The sequence below is a fragment of the Notolepis coatsorum genome, assembly GCF_963971535.1.
Source record: "Notolepis coatsorum genome assembly, chromosome: 17".
NCBI lineage: Eukaryota > Metazoa > Chordata > Actinopteri > Aulopiformes > Paralepididae > Notolepis > Notolepis coatsorum.
This window is the reverse complement of record NC_140181.1, coordinates 107,463,381-107,475,731: the sequence shown is the minus strand read 5'-3', so window position 1 is coordinate 107,475,731 and position 12,351 is coordinate 107,463,381. Positions and strand designations below refer to the sequence as shown.

Genomic DNA, 12,351 nt, shown 5'->3' with positions numbered 1-12,351 from the left:
GAAACTGGCCACCGTAAATGTCCAAACCCCCCACCCCCTCCTAATAGACAGTCTCCTCCCCTCCTAATGTACAGTCTCTTCCCCACCGCATGTATATATTTTCTCCCCGCCGTATATGTATATTCCTCTCCCACCCACCCACCCCCTCCTAATGTACAGTCCCCTCCCCATCATATGTATATACTCTGTCAGGATCTATGAGTAACAGTACTGTATATTTTAATACTGTATATGTCACAAATGTATCAGTACTAAATACCTATATGTCCCTATGCCATAAATGTCATATATGTTGAGTATGTCATAAATGTCAATATGAAATGAAAATGGGGGACCCTGATGTAAACAAGACAAACGTCTTTCTCTGGTCTGCATCCCCTTAACAATTGTGTGTATTGAGCCGTATTGTATTGTACCCATTCTGCAATCTGTTAAATAAAGTTTTCATTAATTCATTCATCATTGTCGCGGTGAAAGGGTTAACCGTTTGGTAGTGCGGCAGTGAAAGGGTTAAATCATAAAGAATAAGCCCCTCCCCCTCTTGAGTTGCTCTCTGCTGTCAACTAAAAAAAAAACTCCCGTGCATCGGAATGGCAAAACGGGCTCGCGCTCGCAGCAGGGACCCAACAACAGTGCGCTGTCACGGTTTAAGAGTAGTTAGTTAAAGTTGAAAGAAACGGTCGAGTTGGTGACGTTATAACTAAGAGATGTTTAACTCAACCGGATTTTTTTGTTTTTGTGAATGGACGTGTAAAAACAACTGGTAAGTAGGGCGCTAGTCCACACGTTATCTAATGGAAATTGAAAGAAAAGGAAACGACTACCCCACCGCGGCTCAAGGAGGAGCGCGAGACATTCTACCCCACGAGCTCAACAAGCAGGACTCCGCGCAAGACATTCTACCCCACGAGCTCAACAAGCAGGAGGAGCGCGAGACATTCTACCCCGCAAGCTCAACAAGCAGGAGGAGCGCGAGACGTTCTACCCCACGAGCTCAACAAGCAGGACTCAGCGCGAGACATTCTACCCCACAAGCTCAACAAGCAGGAGAGCGCGAGACATTCTACCCTGCAAGCTCAACAAGCAGGAGGAGCGCGAGACATTCTACCCTGCGAGCTCAACAAGCAGGAGTGCGAGACATTCTACCCCACGAGCTCAACAAGCAGGAGGAGTGCGAGACATTCTACCCCACAAACTCAACAAGCAGGAGGAGCGCGAGACATTCTACCCCACGAGCTCAAGCAGGACTCAGCGCGAGCCATTCTACCCCACGAGCTCAAGCAGGACTCAGCACGAGACATTCTACCCCACGAGCTCAACAAGCAGGAGGAGCGCTGCGTGAGACATTCTACCCCACAAGCTCAACAAGCAGGAGGAGCGCGAGACATTCTACCCCACAAGCTCAACAAGCAGGAGGAGCGTGAGACATTCTACCCCACAAGCTCAACAAGCAGGACTCAGCGCGAGACATTCTACCCCACAAGCTCAACAAGCAGGAGGAGCGCGAGACATTCTACCCCACGAGCTCAAGCAGGACTCAGCGTGAGACATTCTACCCCGCAAGCTCAACAAGCAGGAGGAGCGCAAGACATTCTACCCCACGAGCTCAACAAGCAGGAGGAGCGTGAGACATTCTACCCCACGAGCTCAACAAGCAGGACTCAGCGCGAGACATTCTACCCTGCAAGCTCAAGCAGGACTCAGCGCGAGACATTCTACCCCACAAGCTCAACAAGCAGGAGGAGCGTGTGAGACATTCTACCCCACGAGCTCAACAAGCAGGAGGAGCGCGAGACATTCTACCCCACGAGCTCACAAGCAGGAGGAGCGCGAGACATTCTACCCCACGAGCTCAACAAGCAGGAGGAGCGCGAGACACATTATCGCGCTTTGATATGAACGCTTGTTGGCATATCACCACAGCGCTCCTCTGCCCCGCGACACACTTTACTCGGTATATAATAATATAATACAATGTAGTAACATCATTTGCGCTTGAATGTAAAATGCTATTGAGTTCGATATTATTATGTCTAATGACGAGACGCAGAGTAGTAGTAGTAAGAGGAGCGTGGAATGGCTGCAACTGGAGTTGGAATCTGGCGGCTCGTCGGGGAGTCCGAGTTGCTCCTCTCTGCTCCTCCTGGACTGCCGCTCGCACGAACTCTACGAGTCGTCCCACGTCGAGACGGCCATCAACCTGGCCATCCCGGGGCTGATGCTGCGGCGGTTCAAGAAGGGCAACATCCCCATCAGAACCATCATCTCGAACCACGAGGACAAAGAGCGGTTCGTGAGACGGTGCCAGACGGACACGGTGGTTCTGTACGACGAGTGCACGGCGGACTGGCGTCAGCAGGAGAGCTCCGTGCTGGGACTACTTCTTCAGAAACTATGGGACGAGGGATGTAGCGCGTGTTATCTGGAAGGTATACGTTGTTATTATTATTATTATTTTTATATAAATATTAAAATAAAGCTTTCGTATAATCATATTTCCACTTAACCCTTTCACTGCCGCACGACAGAAGGTTAACCCTTTATACTACGACAGAAGGTTAACCCTTTATACTATGATAGTATAAACGGTTAACCTTCTGTCGTGCGGCAGTGAAAGGGTTAACCTTCTGTGGATTGTCGCAGTGAAAGGGTTAACCGTTTGGTGACAGGGTTAATAAGGTCTACGAGCCACACACAGGCTACATTTTATGGGAAGAGTTTTCAAAGTTTCTTCTATGGTTGTCCTTTTTTTAAGTTTTAAAATCTAAGCTAAAAGTGTTTTCTTGGTTATCTATATATGGTTGTTGTTACATAACTTGTGTGTTGTTGACACACTGGGTCTTCTCGGGCTCAGCGTGTTTTCTTTCCTAATAACTTCTTTCAGGAGGACGTCGGTCTCACTGAGATTCTCTCAATTAAAATTCCAAAATGGCTGCGCCATGTTTTGCTTGCAGCAGGAACAGGCATGCATTTCATGAATGGTCTGTTTGGGGGAAACTGGAGCTCTTAAAGGAGCTCTCAGAGACCATGTTGTCTATAAGAGAGATGTAGCTTTAGATAGATAGATAGAAAATGCACCTAAAAGAATACTTTTTAGACTACATATTCAAACCTAATTGTGTTAAAATGTCTCCTTTTCCAAATGCCTGCCTGTGCTTCTCCTCCTGCTGTCCAGGGGGATTTGTGAAGTTTCAGACAGAATACCCTGAACATTGCGAGACACTCTTGGACAGCTCCTGTCCCAGCTCCTCCCCCCCGCTGTCGGTCCTGGGGTTCGGAAACCTCCGGATCAGCTCGGACTGTTCGGACGGGGAGTCGGACCGCGAGCCGAGCAGCGCCACGGAGTCCGAGGAGAGCCCGATTCCCAGCAACCAGCCCGCCTTCCCCGTTCAGATCCTCCCCTACCTTTACCTGGGCTGTGCCAAAGACTCCACCAACCTAGACGTGCTGGGCCAGTACAACATCAAGTACATACTCAACGTCACGCCTAACCTTCCCAACATGTTCGAACACGACGGCCACTTCAGGTACAAACAGATCCCCATCTCGGACCACTGGAGTCAGAATCTGTCCCAGTTCTTCCCGGAGGCCATTTCCTTCATTGGTGAGTAGTAGGTCACTTAACTGCTGGCCGTGTTAAACCAACACATAAAAGTTTATTACGTCAATAACTTTATCAGTATTAATGACAGGACGATGGGTTCAGCCTTTATTTTTGTAGGAAAGGAATAGCGGTTTCTGTCCACAGATGTGTAATAACAATAGATTTACAACGTTATACATAGCAAGCAAAATGGATCGTTCATGAGACATGTCGAGAATACAGTTCTTTTTTGTTTTTTTTCTGTTGAGGTAAACACAACAACACAGTTTTTACTTGACAGTTTCTGTTTGCGATCCTCTAGTCTGACACCACCTATAACCACGTGTGTGACTCTATACCCTTTTCACGGCGGCAGCGGTCGCCGGGTTCTGTGACTGGGAACTCGTTTTCTCAGGGCTTAGCGGTAGAAGAGGAAATGAAACGTTGCTTCCACTCTGCGGCCGGGCCTGATTGTCGGGTCATGAGCCTCTCGCACACATCCTGAGCAGGGCAGGGCGTCAGCTAGTTTACACATGGCCGCTGATGTCTGTGTGAGAGGCGCGTGGGGTTAAAAAGAGGATATTAAGCGGACTCTTATCTGATTTAATGAGTTGTTGGCATGTGAAATGAGCCTCTCTGTCAACAGTGCTGTTATCCTATCCTCACTCAGCAGGGTCACGGTGTAACTGTAACTGTGGAGTTGTGTAATAAGGATGTAGACTGATGCATAACACGCCACCAGGAGGCCCATGCTGCATACAGCACTGTCTGTGTAGCTACAGGTGCATCTCAATACCATTAGAATATCGAGGAAAAGTCCCATTTATTTCAGTAATTCAATTCAAAAAGTGAAAATCATATAGATTCATTACACACAGAGTGAAATATTTTAAGCCTTTATTTGTTTCAATTTTGATGATTATGGCTTACAGCTAATGGAAACCCAAAATTCAGTATCTGAGAAAATTTGAATATTACATAAGACTAATAAAAAAATATATATATATATACATTACAGAAATGTCTGCCTACTGAAAAGTATAATTATGCATACTTGGTCGGGGGTCCTTTTGCATGAATCAGTGCGGCGCGGCGTGGCGTGGCATCTCCTCAATTTATTGAGATGTATTGTATATAACTCAAACATAAAGTCAAGATAGACTGCGCTCACAAGTTATAACACTGGGTGCTGAAATCCCGTCGAGTATAATAGAAAGAAAGCAATACGCTTGGACCAGCACTCTCAGATTTTGGTAGATTTAATCGCAGCCTGAAACAAACATGTTTCGGAACTGTAATGTTCCTTCTTCAGTGTTGATGGCTAGCCTAGCCATCAACACTGAAGAAGGAACATTACAGTTCCGAAACATGTTTGTTTCAGGCTGCGATTAAATCTACCAAAATCTGAGAGTGCTGGTCCAAGCGTATTGCTTTCTTTCTATATAACTCAAACATCAAATGGTATCTCTTTTTTGTCAAATAGAATAGAATATAAATACTTTAATCATCCCGAGGGAAATCTGACACTACAAATCGCTCACACAGTAAACATTTAGACGGAACAAAAAAGTCACGAATAAGAATAACAATTTTTTTTTACTAAGAATAAGAATAGAATAGGCCTAAGAATAAGATGACTCAGTTACTCATTTTTCAATTTTTTTGGTTTACACTTGTTTACGTACTTTTGACTTTCTATTTTATACTTTATCTATTTTTTTTTATCTAGCACACTCTCAGGAGCAAAGCAGAAAAAAGCATTTCATATAAAAGTATTCTGTATTTTTGTATGACAACTAATAAAGAAACTTGAACTTGAAAAGATTATAATAGAGTACGGGACATTTCGTATGTTATGTATATACATTCAGTACAAAATATACAGTACAAATACTGAAGTCTACAGTAAGTATAATATTGAACAGTGTTGTTTTAAAAGTAAAAGTCCAGGAAGATGGTAACTGTCACCCTGTGCTCAGTGATGCAGTGAGGCACAGTGATGCAGTGTAAAGGACTTCCTGTGCCGTTCAGTGCTGCATTTAGGGAGTGATGAATGAATGAACATGAAACAAATGAAACATATGCTCAGTGTAATATGACTACCTAGCGTATGTTTCAACACCACGGCAGTTCCTTGTGCTAGTTTCACTGTCCTAACGTTTCACTGTCCTAACGTTTCACTGTCCTAACGTTTCACTGTCCTAATTCAAAGCTAGTTCTTCACCAGAGCAGCACGTCGTGCCGGCATTTCCGCTCCGCCGATGCTGACCACGGTTAGGGTCGCACCACGCACCGATACTAGAAAGTAGGGGTGTAACGGTAGACAAAAACCACGGTTCGGTACGTGTACCTCGGTTTTTGAAGTCATGGTTCGGTACGGGTTTTCGGTACAGTGGGGGAAAGTTTGGCTTTGTTCCACTCAGGGGTGATGTAATGTGCAGTAACTGATTGTACTTGTAGGCAGGGAACAAAATTAACCTTTTGATTTACCAGCCATTTGGCTGGTAGATTAAAAAAAAACTACCAGCCAGGCAGAATTTTTACCAGCCAAAAATTATAAATAGCTTTTTAGTATATCGCCATGTGTTATTATTACTATATAATACTCTCATATGCTATTTTCAATTAATATCATAAACAACATAAGGAATATTGCCACAGGTTTTTTCAAAATAAGAGTATCATATGAACCGAACGTTGCTAGCTGACGGAGCCATAGATATTATGACTGGAGCTGCGCTTGAGGCGGAAATGAGACCCGCACAGGATTTTCAAAATAAGAGTTTCGATATGAACTACACGCCAGGTGGCGGGCAGACATCTCATTGTTAGCCAAACCTTAAATCTGCCCGCCATTGGCGGTTGGCGGGTACTTATTTTGTTCCCTGCTTGTAGGGCTGTCAATGAATATTCTATATTGAAATTAATAATCGAATGAAAAAAATATATAATTATTTTAGATTGTGAAAAAAATCACTACAGAAGGTTAACCCTTTCACTGCCACACTGCAGAAGGTTAACCCTCTGTAGGGTGGCAGTGAAAGGGTTAACATAACGTTGTATTCGTTCGGTACACAGCCGTACTGAACCTAAGGTCCAGTACTGAAACGGTTCGGTACGGATACGTGTACCTTTACACCCCTACTAGAAAGGTATCGCGATACCCATCCGTTAAACACGTAATGGAATCGCGAACAGTAATGATGATTTAGGTTTTTGCAACATGGTATCATTTTAGAACCGGTATTGTGATACTCGGGTTGAAGTCTTTATTTGTCATGCAGATTAACACATACATGCAAGATGGGCGACCCACAGGAACACACACACACACATGCACTGAGTCGCAGATGAAATGTCTCTCTGCACGTATTTTGGATTTCTTTTAGTATTTCTGTTTTTGTATTGTACAGCACTTTGGTACAACTTCGGTTGATTTTAAATGTGCTGTATAAATAAAGTTGACCGTGACCTCGACTAACCACGATGCTGTTGTCTCCCCCCACAGACGAGGCGCGGTCCCAGCAGTGTGGCGTCCTGGTCCACTGCCTGGCCGGCATCAGCCGCTCCGTGACGGTCACCGTGGCCTACCTCATGCAGCGGCGCCACCTGTCGCTCAACGACGCCTACGACTTCGTCAAGAGGAAGAAGTCCAACATCTCGCCCAACTTCAACTTCATGGGGCAGCTGCTGGACTTCGAGCGGACCCTGGGCCTCCACCACGGCAGCAGCCCCTGCGACAACCGCGCCCCCGCCACCTCCACCAACGAGCAGCTCTACTTCACCACGCCCACCAATCACAACGTCTTCCAGCTCGACACGCTGGAGTCCACATGATGAGGATTAAGCGTTGGGGGGGGGGGGGGGGGGCAGCCATCTTTGCTCCTCCTCGCCGACCGACCAATCACAACGTCTTCCAGCTCGACACGCTGGAGTCCACATGATGAGGATTAAGCGTGGGGGGGGGGGGGGGGGGGGGCGGCCATCTTTGCTCCTCCTCACCGACCAATCACAACGTCTTCCAGCTGGACACGCGCTGGAGTCCACATGAGGATTAAGCGTGGGGGGGGGGCGGCCATCTTCGCTCCTGTTGTTTTTTTTTGCGTCCGAGGCTTCCGCCAGACCCCTGACGAGCTGACTCAGTGAGTGAGTCGGGTCACACAGTGTGGTGGAACCAGAAGACACTGTATTGATCTCTGCAGGGGTGTAATGCACCCCCACCCCCCCCTCATGCATAAAACATGCTCCGTTAGGTCCCAGTCTCTGATGCCTTAAATTTGACACAAGGGTGACTTGTAATACGACCACACATGGTATTTCCAATAGTGGTGTGCAGTTATAATCACAGGAAAAATGTCATAACTACTCTTATTAACTCCAGGATTGTGGTTTGACTGTTATTCCTTCTTCGCCAGCTGTAAAGTGGATGTCTAAGGATTGCCTTGATGACCTGAAGGGAGATTCTGGCCGTTCAGACGCTTGTTTTCCAGGGACCAATACGAGAAGCTTCTGATGGTACTTTAAGCTGAGGGAAATGAGCTCTTACATTAAGCTGGCCTTGGATAATTGTCAAATTTTCCCTTTGGATGACGACTTCTGCGTCCGCGGCTTCTCTCTCTCGCAGCGGAACGGCGTCGCCGCCACAGAAAGCGATTTGTTTTGTGCGTTTGACTCAAGAATATATACAAGAACCTACTCACGTCTTCTAAGTGGCAGACGCCATAATGGCAGAGGGCCGTTCTTTATAAATGTTTAATGGAACGGTTGCCCTCTGCAGAACACCGCACACGAGGCATATCGTCGTTCAGTAAAGTTGTACATTCTATTGATTATTACTGCATTATTTGCATGTTATTATGGTCTATCAAGGACATTGTTTTTTTTAATTTTTATCCTTTAGTTCATATTGCCTGTTCTTCCTGCGGCCTTTACCATACCTTAACATGAAACTTAACTATGTCTTTCTTCTTCTTCTTCTGTTTTTTTACCAAGGACTTGGCTAATCGTGTATAGGATTGTCTTTTGCCACGCTTGAAACAAACGAATTGTATAAGTAATACTCCGTGTATAAAGGAATGGCCATTTACCCCATTTTCACACACACACACACACACACACACACACACACACACACACACACACACACACACACACACACACACACACACACACACACACACACACACACACACACACACACACACACACACTTCAGCAGTCTGCAGCTACTCCTGTGGCATAATGATGTTAAGGGAATAGAGATGTGGAGTTAGCCGCTCTCTCCGTGGCCAGTCCTGTCGCAGAACAAGCGGCTCTCCGAGCGGAGGGCAGCGCTGCGGCGACGTACGAGAGGAACCGGTTCTGACTGACGTGTTCTTACCTCACGAGAGAGACATTTTCAGGGATTTTTATACAAGGCATCTGGATCTCTGGTCGCGGCGTCTTTTTAAAGTGCATCGAAGGGGTGTTTTACTCGGTTCTGTGTTTGTAAAAGATGTATATATATATATATATATATAAGATTTGGTTGTTACTGGGGGGGGGGGAATCATGAAGGATGTGAACATGAGCCTATTACCTTATGTATAGTGTATGTAAAAAAAAAAATAACTAAATGTCCAAGACGTTTATGTACAAGTTTATACAACAAATATATTGTATATTTTTACTTGAAACATGTTGGACTCCCCCGTCTTTGTTCTGCGTTCACACTACAGTTTGAGTTCTCAGTGTTAACACGTCGTCACTGTCGCCGACGACCCTATAATAACTCCATAGATACAAAACGAACGCGGCTTCCTTGAGTAAACTGGAGTTGGTCGCGGGGCCCGACGGTGGCTTCAGGAGGTAGAGCGGTCTCGTCTGGTGATCCGGAGGTTCCTGGGTTCGATTCCCACTCCTCCCGCACGGTCGCCTCCGTCCGTCGGTGAGTGAATGTGTGAGTGAACGGGTCAAAGGAACTAATTGTAAAGCACTTTGGATAAAAGCGATATATAAACGCACCATTTACAATTTTTTTTTATTTACCGTGGACTCCACGGAGGTGGGTGAGAGGCGCTCTCCGGCCGGTCTTGGTGCCGTGCAGGATGTGACTGGCTGTGCGCTGCCGGCCGTCCAGCCCCAGGGCTCTAGGTGTGGTGAGACACCCGGCTTCCTGTCTCACAGGCTGTCGGATACGAGAGAGAGAGACGGGAGGCAGAGGCGCCACAGTTAAAGGAAAACTCCCAACATTTTGGGAAATTAGCTTAGCGTCTTCTCCAGAGAGAGACAAGAAGATAGATACTAGGGCTGGGCGATATGGCCAAAAACGTTATCGCGATAAAATTATACAATTATTTTCATATAACCCGATATTGATAATTATCGTCGATATAATGTCTGTCAAGTTTAATTAACTTATTATGCCCAGCGCCGATGGACGGGCTATTAATATACTTGTTTTGCTGCTGCGAATGTCTCGAGAGTCGAGTTGATGTTGTCATCAGTCCGCGCACGTTAGCAGTTAGCCAAAGCAAGCGGAGTATCTCATGACAATGTACTAAATGACTCTAAAATACTCTGTTCCGCCCCAATACATTGCAACGACGTCCACCGTATACCCCACACTACTATAACAGTTACCCTCAGAATTCAAAACACACACCAACTCGGCAGGTAAACTGTAAAATAGCGCCGTGCAAGCTAATTAGCCTAGCCAGCCTCGTTTTTCCGAGCGGTGTATTCCATGACAATGTACTAAATATGACCATAAAATACTCTGTTCCGCCCCAATACATTGCAACGACGTCCACCGTATACCCCACACTACTATAACAGTTACCCTCAGAATTCAAAACACACACCAACTCGGCAGGTAAACTGTAAAATAGCGCCGTGCAAGCTAATTAGCCTAGCCAGCCTTGTTTACTGAGTCCTACCTCCGGGTCTACTTCCGGGTCTCCTTCCGCTGTCGGCCATCTCCTTCACTGATTGTGGTTGTTAGTGCGTGTGCTCATATCCAAGCTTGGAAAATCGATATATCGAAACTTTGCGACCACGTTTCATGTTTATTTCGAGGAAATAATTTATCGCGATAGTTATCGTTATCGTTTTATCGCCCAGCCCTAATAGATACCAGTCTCCTCTCTGTGCGTTCAGTAGAAAGCTATCTGGCTGCATGTTAGCCTAGCTTAGCACAATGAATGGAAGCGGACATGACTGGGTAGCCTAGGCATTGTCCAACTAACACCTCTCCCCCAGTCATGTCAGCTTCCATTCATTAACCCTTTCACTGCCACACTACCGAACGGTTAACCGTTTCACCGCAACATTACAGGTTAACCTTTCACTGCCACACTACCGAACGGTTAACCCTTTCACCGCAACATTACAGAAGGTTAACCCTTTCACTGCCACATGACAAAGGGTTAACTCACTACCACACTACAGAAGGTTAACCCTTTACTATCACACTACAGACGGTTAACCTTTCACTACCACATTTGGCAGTGTGGTAGTGAAAGGTTAACCTTCTGTAGTGTGGTAGTGAAAGGTTAACCATCTGTAGTGTGATAGTAAAGGGTTAACCTTCTGTAGTGGTAGTGAAAGGGTTAACAGCCCCGCCCACTCCCCAGTCACTCAGTCACTGGCAGCCAGCAACACACATGGAGGAGAGGAAGACAACGCAGCATGTACCAGGGTTGGCACAAGGTCCTTGAAGTGCTTAAAGTGCTTGATTTAAAAAAAAGTCAAGGACTGGAATTCCTTGAAAACAGCCCTTTTTTTAAACAAGGTACTTAAAAAGTCCTTGAAATTCAAATCAACCATTTGCATTGAAAGTTTAGTTCATCCATGATAAAAAAAAAAGAATCTGAATCAAGAAATATAATTTTTTTTAATTTAAAGTGTAACTAATTGTCGGAAATTGGTTTTAAGCCATGAATATTGGGTCAGATTTTTTTTCTATAAAAACAGAATTTAAAAGTGAATTTTATCCTTTTAAATGCCCTTTTAAAATGAAAAATAGTGCTTGGAGAAGTACTTGAAAGTCCTTGAATTAAATTTTGCAATGTCTGTGGGAACCCTGGTGTGCTCTTCTCCCAAGAGAGACTTGTTTTGAGGCGAGTCTGCACACCACGGGCCACATGCAGTCAGGAGCACGAGGATCTGAGAGGGTGTTTGAAGTTCAGGAGAGCCTTTTAGTTTGTGTATTTGTTCCTTCATAATCATTTCAACATTTATTGGCCAAAACGCAATATCCTGTTCCTTTTTTTTTCTCTCTCTCTCCCTCTCTCTCCGCCAAATCCACATGCCGGCCTGGCAGTGTGTTGTTTGAGAAGAGGAAATGAGAGCTACAAACTCCAAACATCCAAACTGCCGTTTAGGGAGGGTGAAGATGTGGTCACATTAGGGCTGGGCGATATGACCAAAAACGTTATCGCGATAAAATTATAAAATTATTTTCATATAATTCGATATCGATAATTATCGTCGATATAATGTCTGTCAAGTTTAATTAACTTCTAATTCGAGTCGAGTTGATGTCGTCATCAGTCCGCGCACGTTAGCAGTTAGCCGACAAGCGGAATATCTCATGACAATGTAATAAATATGACACTAAAATACTCTCTTCCGCCACAATACATTGCAACGACGTCCACTGTATACCCACACTACTATAAACGTGGCCTCAGAATTCACGCCACACACATACTCGGCACGTAAATATATAAAACATTGCCGTGCAAGCTAGTTAACCTAGCCAGCCTGTTGCTTCTAAGCGGTGTATT

The 12,351-nt window shown here is 45.3% G+C and overlaps 1 protein-coding gene across 1 annotated transcript; it reads left to right on the top strand.

Annotated features, from left to right (window-relative positions):
* Nucleotides 1–607: 607 nt before the first annotated feature.
* On the top strand, nucleotides 608–7,435 carry LOC311244486 (dual specificity protein phosphatase 7-like). The gene is made up of 3 exons (XM_084334027.1): nucleotides 608–2,429; nucleotides 3,176–3,604; nucleotides 7,092–7,435. Exons 1-3 carry the CDS (start codon nucleotides 2,030–2,032, stop codon nucleotides 7,418–7,420), a joined length of 1,158 nt encoding a protein of 385 aa, XP_084190153.1. The 5' UTR covers nucleotides 608–2,029; the 3' UTR covers nucleotides 7,421–7,435.
* The last annotated feature ends 4,916 nt before the right edge of the window (nucleotides 7,436–12,351 follow it).

Excerpts from the sequence above, each read along its gene's own strand:
- LOC311244486 (XM_084334027.1), top strand. The coding sequence starts at position 2,030 with ATGTCTAATGACGAGACGCAGAGTAGTAGTAGTAAGAGGAGCGTGGAA. Across the intron at positions 2,430-3,175 it reads TAGCGCGTGTTATCTGGAAG|GGGGATTTGTGAAGTTTCAG; the intron begins GTATACGTTGTT and ends CCTGCTGTCCAG. Across the intron at positions 3,605-7,091 it reads GGAGGCCATTTCCTTCATTG|ACGAGGCGCGGTCCCAGCAG; the intron begins GTGAGTAGTAGG and ends CTCCCCCCACAG.